The 13,122-nt window shown below is 36.7% G+C and overlaps 2 protein-coding genes and 1 pseudogene across 4 annotated transcripts; 2 read left to right on the plus strand and 1 right to left on the minus strand.

The window, feature by feature from the left end:
* The first annotated feature begins 1,523 nt into the window (after positions 1 to 1,523).
* On the plus strand, positions 1,524 to 7,289 carry LOC125202791 (auxin response factor 3-like). 3 transcript variants are annotated; one of them, XM_048101258.2, is made up of 12 exons: positions 1,524 to 1,635; positions 1,944 to 2,003; positions 2,106 to 2,417; positions 2,497 to 2,553; positions 2,942 to 3,121; positions 3,226 to 3,310; positions 3,395 to 3,485; positions 3,556 to 3,720; positions 4,186 to 4,305; positions 4,373 to 4,448; positions 4,537 to 4,699; positions 4,794 to 7,289. In XM_048101258.2, the coding sequence occupies exons 3-12, from the start codon at positions 2,115 to 2,117 to the stop codon at positions 5,693 to 5,695; spliced, it is 2,142 nt and encodes a 713-aa protein (XP_047957215.1). In that variant the 5' UTR covers positions 1,524 to 1,635; positions 1,944 to 2,003; positions 2,106 to 2,114; the 3' UTR covers positions 5,696 to 7,289. The 3 variants fall into 3 exon arrangements, with proteins under 3 accessions (XP_047957215.1, XP_047957214.1, XP_047957218.1); XM_048101257.2 differs by lacking the exon at positions 1,524 to 1,635 and having other exon boundaries at positions 1,701 to 2,003; XM_048101261.2 differs by lacking the exon at positions 1,524 to 1,635 and having other exon boundaries at positions 1,701 to 2,003; positions 4,379 to 4,448.
* LOC125202333 (glutaredoxin-C9 pseudogene) lies at positions 6,825 to 7,157 on the plus strand (annotated as a pseudogene).
* Positions 7,290 to 10,986: 3,697 nt separating the features above from the next.
* On the minus strand, positions 10,987 to 11,720 carry LOC125202583 (homeobox-leucine zipper protein ATHB-52-like). The gene has a single exon (XM_048101010.2). The coding sequence runs from the start codon at positions 11,625 to 11,627 to the stop codon at positions 11,154 to 11,156; it is 474 nt and encodes a 157-aa protein (XP_047956967.1). The 5' UTR covers positions 11,628 to 11,720; the 3' UTR covers positions 10,987 to 11,153.
* Between the last annotated feature and the right edge of the window lie 1,402 nt (positions 11,721 to 13,122).

Genomic DNA, 13,122 nt, shown 5'->3' on the forward strand with positions numbered 1-13,122 from the left:
ATTCTCTATAGGGTCTTGAATATTATTGAGTTGTTGAAAATTTTCCACAATAGTTTTGTTTTTATTTTTTTCACATTAAATTACAGCCTAGATATTATACTACTACTCAACATCTCACGTGCACAATTTGATTGCAAAACAGAATGCAAGGTGATAAAGAAAGAAATCAACAAAAAATGGGACCATCTTTTCCTACTCAGAATAGAATCCAATTGCTCTCTTTATTGAGCCAAAAAATGACCATTGCAGGTTGGGTTGGCTATTCATTAGCAAACTTATTATCCCCTAAGAATTAATCAGAGAGCCATTTGAAAAACCCAAAACCGTTATGATTTGTGAGGCCAAAATAAGATTTGTGGAGACAAACTAGTTACCAAGTAGTAGAAGAAGAAAATGGAATGAGCAATTATACATTTTTGGTAACGTGACTTTCGTACCTAGACAAAATTTGACAGCTACTTCACCAAACTTTCATTTCAAAGATCATACTCACCACGCCCCCAATTAAATTTCTTTCACTATGAGTTTTAATGAATTTTTTGACTATGTTTGAGTAGAACAAACGAGTATAATGTGAGTCTAATTTTTATAACAATTTTATATTGGAACGAGAATTAAATGAATGAGTGAAATGTTAATTTCATCTATTAGAAATGGAATGAAGGATCTAACATGTAACATCCAAATAACATGATGAGACTTTTAATAGGAGATAAAGGGAATAGCCCTATTAAATTGTACATGTACATGCGCCACGATGCGCGATTAATAATGTGAAAACCATAATACTTATGTGTTAATTTTTTTGGTTCGATAAAATATAAAAATGCTTAAAGTCATGAAATTGCAATCAGTGTCCACCAATAATAATAATAATCCAAACAAAATACAAACACGATTTATCAAAAAAGCAACAAAAAAAAACCAACAAAAAATAGAAAAACAACTATCAATAAACAAAAACACACAAACAATATCAAACTCATTTATCTTCCATATTTTCCATTGTAAGTAATCTCAATATTTATTTACTCTTATGTTTGTTGCATTTTTCTAGATCTGTGAGCGATTATTTTATTATTAATTCTCCCAAAGGATTCTCATAAATAAAATGAACATATGAATTAAATCTGGAAGTATTACTTTATTGCTGTATTCTGGTCCATCATTGGCCCCTTTATTTATTTCTTCACCAAATAAATTAATATAGCAAGCAAAATGTTGTGTCCAAACTATCAATAAAGATGTTACAAGGTGTTGTAGCCATCTAGCATAGGAACAACAATCAAACATCTGACTTTAGACATAAATATAAATTCATTTGTTTGGTTTGGCCAACTATATTACACTCCTTAAGTATACTTAAATAATTATCATCCAAAAATTTGGAAGTCAATTAAATAAGGGTAAGGGACACGAGGGAGATTTGTTGAAGTGTAAGGGGACAGAATAGACATCCCCCGAAAATAAAGGGGGCTTTTTTTTTAACACATTTCTCTCTCTCTCTCCTCTTTCTCTCTCATAGTCGTCGTCGTCGTCTTCTTCTTCATACAATTACAATTTACAACCCCCATACCCCCAACTAACTCCCAAAACACACACAGTTGCTACGCTCCAATCAATACATACAGCTGGGTGTGTATCTACATCCCACGTAGGCTAAGCCTACAGCCCAATAAAATCTAGCATTTTTCATTATTATTTTAATTACACATTCACTCTCTGCCACACACATACATCATCGGTTTTCCATAGCCCAGTTGCTGCAGCGCTGCTCTTTTGCAGCTGCTGCTGCTGCCATTTGCGGGCCCCACTCATATTTATCTACTCAAAGATCAAACCTTTTTTATTATCCAATTATTATTATCTCCTTTAAAATATTTCTAGTTTTGTATTGATACAACTTTAAACAGAGGTTAATAAAGGCTGATTTTGATGCACAGTGAAGAAAGGCAGCCCCATTTTGGTGAGAGAAAGCTAATGCAGAGCTGCTAAAGTTAAAGGTACTCTCTCTCTCCATCCCTCTCTATCCGATTTTGTTGGTGGTGTATGGAAAGTAGAAGAAGCTGATAATTCCCTAATAATCCTCGATTTGGGGTGGTTAGGGCTTGAATATGGTGATGTGCGGTATGATCGATTTGAACACGGTGGACAATGAGGATGAAATTGCGTCGGCCTGTGGCTCGCCTTCGTCGTCGGCGGCATCGGGGAATTTGGAATCGGCTACGGCGCCGGCGCCGTCGGTGTCTATGGAGCTGTGGCACGCGTGCGCGGGGCCGCTGATTTCGCTGCCCAAGAGAGGGAGCGCCGTCGTGTATTTCCCCCAGGGACATGTGGAATTCCTTGCCGAGCATCCTGCTGTAGCTTATGATCTCCCTCCTCACGTCTTTTGCCGCGTTGTTGATGTTAAACTCCATGTAAGTTCCTCTTTTTTGGTGTTGAATTGTTTGATTTTTGCAGTGGGTTGTGTTGAAGAATTGATGGTTGTGTTTGTAGGCGGATGCAGCTAGTGATGAGGTGTACTCACAGGTGTCACTGGTGCCGGATCAGCAGGTACGACGATGCAATTTTCAGACTGTTGAATAGCATTCTTTTTGTATGACTGCGTTCTCCATTAATGGTAAATATGAAGAAAATGGAGAAAATTTAATGAATGTGTTCGAGAAACCTTGCTTAGGTTCCTCTGTGATGTGGTAATTGTTAAATTTAGGAAATTTACCTTCTTGGGAATGATTGTTGGATTCTGGGCTGTTTCTTTACAATGGAAATAATCTCTCTCCCTCAGAATTGGAAAGAGCCAGTTTTCGTTCTTGAAGAGGCTAAAATTTCTGTTTTTGGGTGATAATGTAGTTATCAGTAATGATATGCTTGTCTGGTATCATTGTCAAGATACTGCTAATTCTCTAAAGAGAATTTTTACCAAGTGAATTCATTTTGGCAGATTGAGCAAAAATGGGGGGAAGGGATAATGGAATCTGAGGTCGAAGACGAAGATGTTGAAGGTGTGGGGAAGACCATGACACCCCACATGTTCTGTAAAACTCTTACCGCGTCGGATACCAGCACACATGGTGGATTTTCTGTTCCTCGTCGTGCTGCTGAGGACTGCTTTCCTCCACTGGTAGCTAAAATCACACTTATCCCCCAACCCCCGGAAGGATTTCTGTTAATCTGGGGTTACAATGAAGTTTGTCCTAATGCTGACATTTTGTATTCTGTTTCTAGGATTACAAACAACAGAGGCCTTCACAGGAGCTTGTTGCTAAGGATTTACATGGAATAGAGTGGAAGTTTCGTCATATATACAGAGGTGAACAATAATGCTAACTTGGGTTGTCACAATGTATGTGAGTGCTATTAGAAAAAGAGTCTCAATATTTTTTTTGTGTCACAGGTCAGCCTCGAAGGCATTTACTGACTACTGGTTGGAGTGCATTTGTCAATAAGAAGAAGCTGGTGTCTGGAGATGCTGTCCTTTTCCTAAGGTTGGGATTATCATGCACTTACTTGGCTACAGTTAAATTGCTTGATTCTTACAACGGAACGTTGTTGCAGAGGTGGCGATGGAGAACTCAGGCTTGGAATTCGTAGAGCTGTGCAAATCAAAAGTGGTGCTACCGTCCTCCCCGCCACTAGCCAACAGTTCAATTCTAGCAGCATTGCTGCAGTAGTGAATGCTATATCCACTAGGAGTACGTTCGACATTTGTTATAATCCAAGGTACATTAATTACCAGGTGACTTTTGCCAATGTTGTTCTCAAATTACTAGTTACTGTTCCGTAAGCTGTCAGAGGAAAGTGTCTTTAGGCTCAATGTTGTAGATAATGAGTCTATGGAATGTTTTTTCCTTTTTGTTTTTGTCTGTGCTTGATCAGTTTAAAATTCCACTATTCTTCCTTTGTTTATTGTTTGAACTTTAACTGAAATCGGACAACAGAGGGGGTTCTGCAAGCACAGCCCAAAGGTTAAACCTTTTCGTGATAATCGCTTGATTTTTTTTTTCTTACTGATCTTTGTCGAATCCTGTATTGTTGTTAATCTTTATTTGGTTGAGGGTGTGTCCCATTTTTGTGATCATATTATACTTTTCTTTAGCAACTTGTTTTCTTTAAAAAATTGTATGCTTGTCCTTTTGTAATTAATTTTCGACTTCATGCAACTGAATCTCTAGTCATGTTATGTAGAGTGCGGTCATCAGATATTATTGTGCCTCATCATAAGTTTTGCAAGAGTCTCACACAAAGTTTTTCGTGTGGAATGCGGTTCAAAATTCGATTTGAAACAGAAGATTCTTCTGATAGAAGGTTGGTTTCTTCTAGTTTAAGCCTTTCTTGCTTACACTGCATCAGAGGACTAATTTTAACTTGGCAGGTGCAGTGGCCTCATTGTTGGCGTCAGCGATGTAGATCCTGCAAGATGGCCGGGTTCAAAGTGGAAGTGTTTACTGGTTAGTTACCGGTTCACATATCGGATACACCATGTTGTTATATGCTTTGCTGTATTAGTATAACAGAAGCTTCAATTGATTGGTGCAGGTTAGATGGGATGATATGGAAGTCAATCGTCTTAATCGGGTTTCTCCTTGGGAGATCGACGTAGCTGGTCCTATGTCTGGACCCAACAGCTTTGCGTTGTCGGGCACCAAAAGAAATAGGATTGGCTTCCCACCAGCAAAACCCGATGCTCCCATTCACAGAGGTTCATACATATGCATCTATCCTCGAATTGTTTTTCCTCCCTATTTGTAAATGGTGGTTTGAGACTAATGGTATTGTGCAAATGCTTCTTACAGATGGAAGCGATGTTTCGGACTTTGGTGAGCCTCTACGGTTCCAAAAGGTCTTGCAAGGTCAAGAAGTATTTCCTTTCGGCTCTCCATACGCCGGAGCTGAAGCTTCTAGGAATCACCTATCAGACATTAGGGGATATCCTAGCCTCAGCACCTTTAACGCTGGAGGAAACAGCATCAGGCAACATCACGCAGATGCTCGGAATTCGTCCAATGTAGGCGAATCCTTTCAATTCCGTAAGGTCTTGCAAGGTCAAGAAACCATGCCAATCCTGTCATATGGGAGAGGTCCACAGGAAAAGAATGCAAGCAATGTTTATAATGGGATTCAGGTGCCCAGGAATGGTAATTGCTGGTCCACCGCACCCCAGTACAATGCTAGCCCCCGGCTTTCGCCATCAATGGTTCGAGGGCTATCACCTTCTTCTGTACTACTGTTGCAGCAGTCGAATCCTCAAAGCTCTCAAATCACTTCACTGCTTCATGGCTATCAGAATAAGCATGAGACCAGCTATCAGGATTCGTTCCGTGTTCCTCAGAGAATTACGAATAAGTTTGCACCATACGATATTGGCCCAAAAGACAGTCTGCAGCATGGATACAGATCCCATGGAGCCCCAGAAGCGCATAATAGCCCAACGGTGTCAACTCATCGCCCTCTCCTTACTCAACCCCTGTTTAGGGACAACCAGAACTTTGTGTCGATGTGTAAAGACAGCTGCAGGCTCTTCGGGTTCTCCCTGACCGAGGGGGTAAACGCAGATAATCAGGCAGCTGCATCTGCTTCAGCTTATGAAGAACAACTGCATCAACCTCCTTTAGTGGCAAAGGTTATGGCTAGCAGTTGTACTAAACCAAGAGACTTGCACGCAGTGAGAGACCGGCTTCTGGATATCGCGCTGTAAACACAAGAGTCATGAAAGGCTTCTTAAAGCAGCAGCTCCTCAGGTACCCATGTTATTGCTGCTTTCACTTTGTAGTTGAAGATTCATGAAAGGGTAAGAAGAAGTTTTCTTGATGACAATACTATTTATTGTGTGTATTATTACTCTGACAGGTTACTCTTATGTATTTCTAGGTCCTAATCATGTCACTGACTGTTGTATTCTTCTTTTAAGTGTAAATCATCACTAAATGATTTAAAGAGATAATAATTGTGTTCTAGCTAGCTAGCCTTGTCATGATTTTGCAACTAAACTCTTTGATTTTGTCAAAAACTCCTCAATAGACAACAAAGGAAAATTGGTTTGCATGACTGCATGCTTCTTTATTTAGCTTTTATGAACATCATTATCATTATCATGTATAGAAAAATAACGATATTTATATGTTTAAATATAATTATACAATAACAATTTGTTTGATGATAGTAGTATTTTTTTCATATACTGACATAATTATTTTTATTATTAACTTTTCACATTATTAATATAGTTGGAAGAATTAGTGAATACTGAATGCTCCCTTGTCTAAAAAAAATTATGTTATTTTGCTACTTCTGTACATTCGCTATTTATGACACTTGAGTACTTATTTTTTACTAGTACTATTTTTATTTTTAAGTAAGAACTTGCACACAACTAAATCATAAAATTAAATAAATTATATGGTGTAATAATATTTTCGCTGAATTAAAAAAATCTGTATTAAATCAAAATGAGATTTAAATAATGTAAAATAGAGGTGGGGAGGTCCGTGGTCGGTGGACCAAACCCAATTGAAGTCGTTACTTGAAAACTGCAATGTAGTATACACTTGGCAGTTGGCAGCAGTAAATTAAGTAAAACAATTATCTCCATCATTATTGTACTACCGATTAACCACTAATCACCAAATAACCATACCGACGTGGAATACAACCAAATGACGTAGCGACACGTCGTAAACAGTGAGCGTGACGTCCGACATTACGTCACAGGCGTTGACGTTAGAGTCTACGCCCACCTCCATATTTATAAACCCAATTTCCTGTTTCTTCTCTCTCAAATCTCAGTTCATTTAACTAACTACTCCACCACCAATCACAAATTCACAATGCAAAAGGCGCTACACTACAGGGATGAGCATGAGCTCATGAATTTGAGAGAGCTGGTGGCGGAGAAGGCGGTGGTGGTGTTCGCGCACAAGGGCTGCTGCATGTGCCACGTGGTCAAGCTCTTGCTGAACGGCCACGGCGTCAATCCGGCTATTCTCGACGTCGACGAGCTCAACGAAGGCGATGTGACCGAGATCGTCGGCGGTGCGCCGCAGTTTCCGGCGGTTTTTCTGGGCGGAGTGCTTTTCGGAGGGGTGGAGCAGGTGATGGGGGCTCATATCTCCGGCGAATTGGTGCCCAGATTGAGACAAGCTAGGGCTTTGTGGCTTTGACGGAATCGACTCTCTTTCCATTTTTGTCTTCTTTTTTTAATGAAAATGTTTACTTTAAGATTTTTGGAGTAGAAATGGAGCTCGCAAAATGATGTACACGAATATGATCTTGTACTACATACTGTTTTTTAAGCTCCTATTCTCATTTCTTATATTTAAATCAATTCATAAAAATAAATACTTGGATTCACCTTGTGAATTCAAATTTCATGCTAATTTTTTAAAAAAATTATCATTGAAAATTATAAATAAGTAATTTATTGTAAATATAAAGATGGTGAGGTCATTTAAACGTTTTTAAAAAGCACCATACCTTATTTATGGCCTTTTAAATTAGCAGTCGCCAATCAAATTGGACCATGACAATGCTTAGCATATTTCACATGTCAAATTAAATGGCCGATTTCACTGAAAATAATGATTTATTGAAATGCATGAATACACGTGGTCAATATTTTTATCATCAAAACTATTCAATTATTTGCTCATCTAGCATCCAGATAATCAGATCCTTCATATCATTGTGGAGTATAATAGTAGTAATTTAATTCGCATACGCCACTTCATGTTGAATACTATAATTATCACTCAATCAATATGATCTTACGTTTCCTCGGTGTATCATTATACAACTACTATAGTCTATATTATCATTTTATATGTATGACATTTCAAAACAATATTATACAACTATCTGGAAACACGTTTTTTTGCTATGAGATAGTATATCCTTATTTTCGTTTCCAATACATGTCAAATTTAAGATCTCACTCTATCTTTATTTATTCACTAATATTTTCATCATATTTTTGTCGAGTAAATCTTTTGTGAGCGAATTTAATACTAATATGATACTATAACGAAACATTTATACTTGTACAATTTAGTAGGAGTACTATTATTAATTCGTGATTTTATTTTTACACTAATTTTGTAGAACTATGTTTAATTGGACTATATATATGATGACCATTCAAGGTTTGCTTACGAAGTCATTCGTTGATTTTTTAATGAGAGTATTAAGTAATTCAAATCTTTTTTTTCCTTTAATCACTATCTCGTCACTTTTCAACATTTGAATACGTCACTCCAACTTTGAAATTTCGTCGCAACTTTGAATTAGTCCGTTGCATTAACTATAAACTATCACATCACATTGAGTATGATATAGTGAATAAAGCAATTAATATAACTTGTATTATCAGGAGATTATTAATATTCAAATCCAAATTTATATTTTAATAAAACGTTATCTCAAGTTAAATTATGGATTTAAATTTAAATTACAAAATATGGTAGTATGACATGTTCACCTCTAGATAGATTGAGGAATTAAAACCAAAAATATCACGTACGTAGTAATTCATAGTTATATTAATCAACCACAGATCCAAACAAATAAATAAAGAGAGAACGCGAGAATGAAATATAGTTAAATAATATATACTAATCAAAATATTATTATGCCTTTAGGGATGCAAAGTACAACATAAAGTCATAATCCTAAACCCAAATTTGAAGATGAATTAAAATAGTACTACTCCATATAGAAGTTCAATTAAAATAGTATCTCTATCAACTGAGGAACATTTAAACGGCCCAACTAAAAAAGATTATTTTCTAAACTCAGGCCCATTGATTAAACAAATTGTAATTGTAAAGATATCATTAAAAAAATTATCTTCCAAAATAAAATAAATTCCCTGTTCTAGCTGTTCTACCATCCAAATTCCAAAACATGCTTAGAGCATCCGTAGCGGTGAAGGCTGCGGTGCTCGTCCGTCCGTACCGCTGAGCACGGTGCCGTCCGTCCGCCAATAATGCTCGTCCGTCCGCGCTGCTGGAACGGACGTGCTCTTAGCTAAGAGCACGTCCGTGCTGCTGAGCAGCACACGTGGCGACGCCTCATTCGCCAACGGCATAGCCGTTGGCTTATTTAATTTTTTTTAAATGCGAAATTAATTAAAAAAATTGTTTTAAAAAAAAAAATATTTTCCCACTTCCCAAAATGATATATCCATTTTCTCCCCACTTTTAATTTATTTTTCAATCCCCCCCCCCCAAAATTCACATTTTCATCTATAAATACCCCCACTTCAACACTAAAAAATCACATTCTCATCTATTCTACGTGTGTAATTTTTAATTTGTAGGATTTTAATTATGTATATTTTTATTTTCTAGGATTTTAATTAAGTATTTTTATTTTTTAGTATTTTAATTATGTAATTTTTATTTTTTAGGATTTTAATTATGTAATTTTTATTTTTAATGTATTTTTATAATGTAGAAATGTTTTTAATAATTGAAGTATTTAAATTGAATAATGGAATGGCGGGACCCTTGAGCTTGTCCTTAGCTAAGAGCACGGATGTGGGTGTTGTGCTCTTAGCTAAGGACAAGGAGTAAAAGTGGATCCGGGCCCACTTCCGTGCTCTTAGCTAAGAGCACGGATGGGGATGCTCTTAAAGTAAAACTCTATCATTCCCTAAAAAATAATTACCGTATAATTTTTCACTTTTTTATTTTTAATAAAAATTAGTCAATTTTCATTTATAGATAGTATTGTGTAATGGTGTAATATAGGGATGTCAATGTAGCCCGCAACCCGTGGGCTGACCCGAATAGTCCACTAAATTTATAGGGTTAGGGTCAGAAATTTCTAGCCCGATAAAAATAAAACCCAACAAGCCCGCACCCGATTAACCTGCAACCCGTTAGGACCAGACCCGAAAACCCGATGGGCTGGCCCGAAAACCCGATAAAATTTATATTTTTCAATTTTTTACTCCTAATTCGACACTTCGACATAGATAACTAAAAAAAGATAACTTTCAATTTTATGGTAAATATATAAATTATATATTGAATTTTTTATTAATATAGTAATTGTTAAATAAATTAATCTCACTAAAAGAATATTTAAATTTTTAACATGCATTAAAATTTCACGAAATATCACAAATATTAGTATTTTATGATTGAGTTTAAGCATATATATCAAATTTATCATAATTAAATATTTTATATTTTATAAATATAACTAATTTTCATCATGACTTATTGGATTGTTCGAGCCTTAACCTTATCGATAGCAACTCGATTAACCCGTCGGGCTAGCCCGAAACCCGAGCTTTTAGGGTTAGGGCCGAACTTGGACAACCCGAAAGAAATCACAATACCCGATTGACCCGCAACCCGAATAGAGTTGGCCCAAAACCCGATGGGCCGGCCCGATTGACATCCCTACTCTCAATACATCCACCACTTTATCCGCTCCCTATACATTATTAATCATTACTATTTACTAATACAGTCATTAAATTAAGATCACTTCCTCACTCACAATATATCAATCATGTTTATGATATCTCACAATACATAACAATAGCAATCACTTTAAAAAAAAATTCACGATGCATAATACTCTAGAACTTGTGTAACCTCCCATCATAGTATCAAATCCAAGAACCTAACAAAACAAAATACAAAACTATACTCACGACATTTATATCTCTTCAAAATCATCAATTTGGTCGTATATTATTGATTAGAGAGGAATCGAAGCGTCTTACCAGTTAATCGTCAACTAGATATACTTGTTTCAAAGGAAAGTAAAAGAATGACTATTTAGGATATTGATCTCAAGGTTTGAATGAAATGGTATTAATTTCATTCCACATTTGCTTGTAAATTTTTCCTACCTTGCATAAAATACACCATATTCAAAGCCACTGATTTCAAATTCACAATTTCACACCACAATAACAACAATCATAATTGATTAGTTTATATGCTTCTAAATTTCTGATATTGAGTGACATAACCATTTGATCAACACAGCAAATTAACTTGTCTATGTATTACCCTAATTATACATTGTTACAATAGAAAAGCCATAAAAAAAACATATTCAAACTCACCCTAAATAATTATTAACTCCTATAATAAAACAACTAAAAACAAAATTTACACAAGCAAGAGTTATACCAAGAACTATCCAAAGAAATCATATCCATCAAAAGGGCCTCCACCCCCAACCAAAGATGCATATAAATCCCTCTCCATATTATCCCCGGAGACGAGGCTCCCAACCTCGTCTCCTGAGCGCGAGGAGTTGAAAGAGCCCAAGGCGGCCGCGCCTCGGGCCCTAATCAACTCCTCTCTCAGCCTCTCCACCTCGTCCCTAAGCCTCGAGTTGTCGGTCAGCACCCTCTCGAGCTGCGCCCGCATGGCCCTGTGGTCCGCCTCTAGGCCGTGGATTTTGTCGCGCGCCCGCTTGTTTTGGTACCATATGGCCACCTGCCTGGGCGGGACTCCGAGCTCAAGGGCGAGGCGCGACTTGTGCTCGGGGTCTAGTTTGTTGTTGAAGTTGAAATTGGACTCCAATAGGCGCAATTGCTCCTCGTTCATACGTTTCTTGTGTGCCTTTTGCTTTTTTCGGATTGTGGGATAGCTGAATTGATCCATTTGAAGTTTGATTTGAAATAACCACTTTTGGAAATGGATGGAAATTTATAATTGAAGAGAAAGGCTAAATTTTTTTGGTGTAACATCATTATCGTACATGAATGGCAGTGACCTCATGTGGGGTATTGGCCTATTAATCGATAATATTACTCTATCTCAGATGTAACTAATTTTCGTCGATGAATTGAAAATAAAATTGTGGTGAAATTTTGTTGTAAATGTCAACTTATCATTTGCGCCGACAATAAATTACCATTTATTGCTTGCAATTTTTCTTGAAGCTCGAACTTAGGCTTTTGAATTTTGATAAACTAATTTGAACTAAGCAATATCTTTGAATTTTAAATTTGAGAGAGAGAGAGAGAGTTGAATGTCAATATCAGGAAATGGTGGGGCAGAAGTGGAAAATCATGAAACACGACATTTGATGTATAAATGTGACTGTTGAATATTTGGATTCACCTTATTGGTGGTGCATGCACTTAGTGGAAAGATCACACAAATGCAGCCCTTGTGCACAACTAGCCAATTCATGAGTTAACCATGGTTAATTGCAAGGGGATTCTAGCTTCTTAGCAACTTCTTGTTAGCATTTATTGCATAGGTTAACCACGGTTTATCTTTAACATGCAATATGCGTTTTTTTTTCTTCTCCTTATCCAAATATTATTTGTAGTATTACTATATTTTGCATGCAATGCTATGTCAAATTCAGATGGGGTTGGAGTTTACTGATATACCTTCAAGGTGAAGTAATCGGAGCAGAAACGCAAATGAGGAAGGAAGCTGCGGAGGAGACAACCTTGAACTAGGTAGTATAAAGTTCATTATGAAAAGTGAATAGCAAAACCCTATATTTTATGGTTCGGATCTTTGGTACGACTCTGGAAATACCCGACAAAGAAAATGTAGAGCAGAACTTGTAATATGTATTGACCCAGTTACATGATGACTTTTAACTAAAACATAATATGGAAGTTAACATGGCCGAGCCACTTGGAAATGTGGGCGCCTCACAAGGGTGTGTGCCCATTCTGGTCTCGGTTATAAGTTGTGGTTGATGGCTAGGAGATACCAAGCTTGTGCGTATCATCGATCAACGTCGACCCAACCATCGGTCCATAAGGCACAAAATACTCTAGTAAATTCGGTATTACAGTTGTCGCACCGGATAAGTGGTTATAAGTTCTAACCTAATAATCTCTTTAGTCCTACTACTTTTATTTATTTATTTTTAAAATTAATTAGTAGTAACAATGTATTATTCTATTATGAATCTAATAATTTGACATTATTTTATTTAATTGTATTAGTCCTTGACTAATATCCACTCATATTCAATGTATCGCCTTCAAGGTACATACCCTCTTTAATTTATTATTGAAGAAATAATTAAGTGTAGTCATAACTCATAAGTGCGTCTCCATCAACAGGCTGGCTACTAATGTCATTTTTAGGTGTCTAATACATTGAAATTTGGATTTGAGAACTATAC

The sequence above is a fragment of the Salvia hispanica genome, chromosome 2 (assembly GCF_029641045.1).
Source record: "Salvia hispanica isolate PSC_SH4W2 chromosome 2, Shi_PSC_v1, whole genome shotgun sequence".
NCBI classification, from domain to species: Eukaryota; Viridiplantae; Streptophyta; class Magnoliopsida; order Lamiales; family Lamiaceae; genus Salvia; species Salvia hispanica.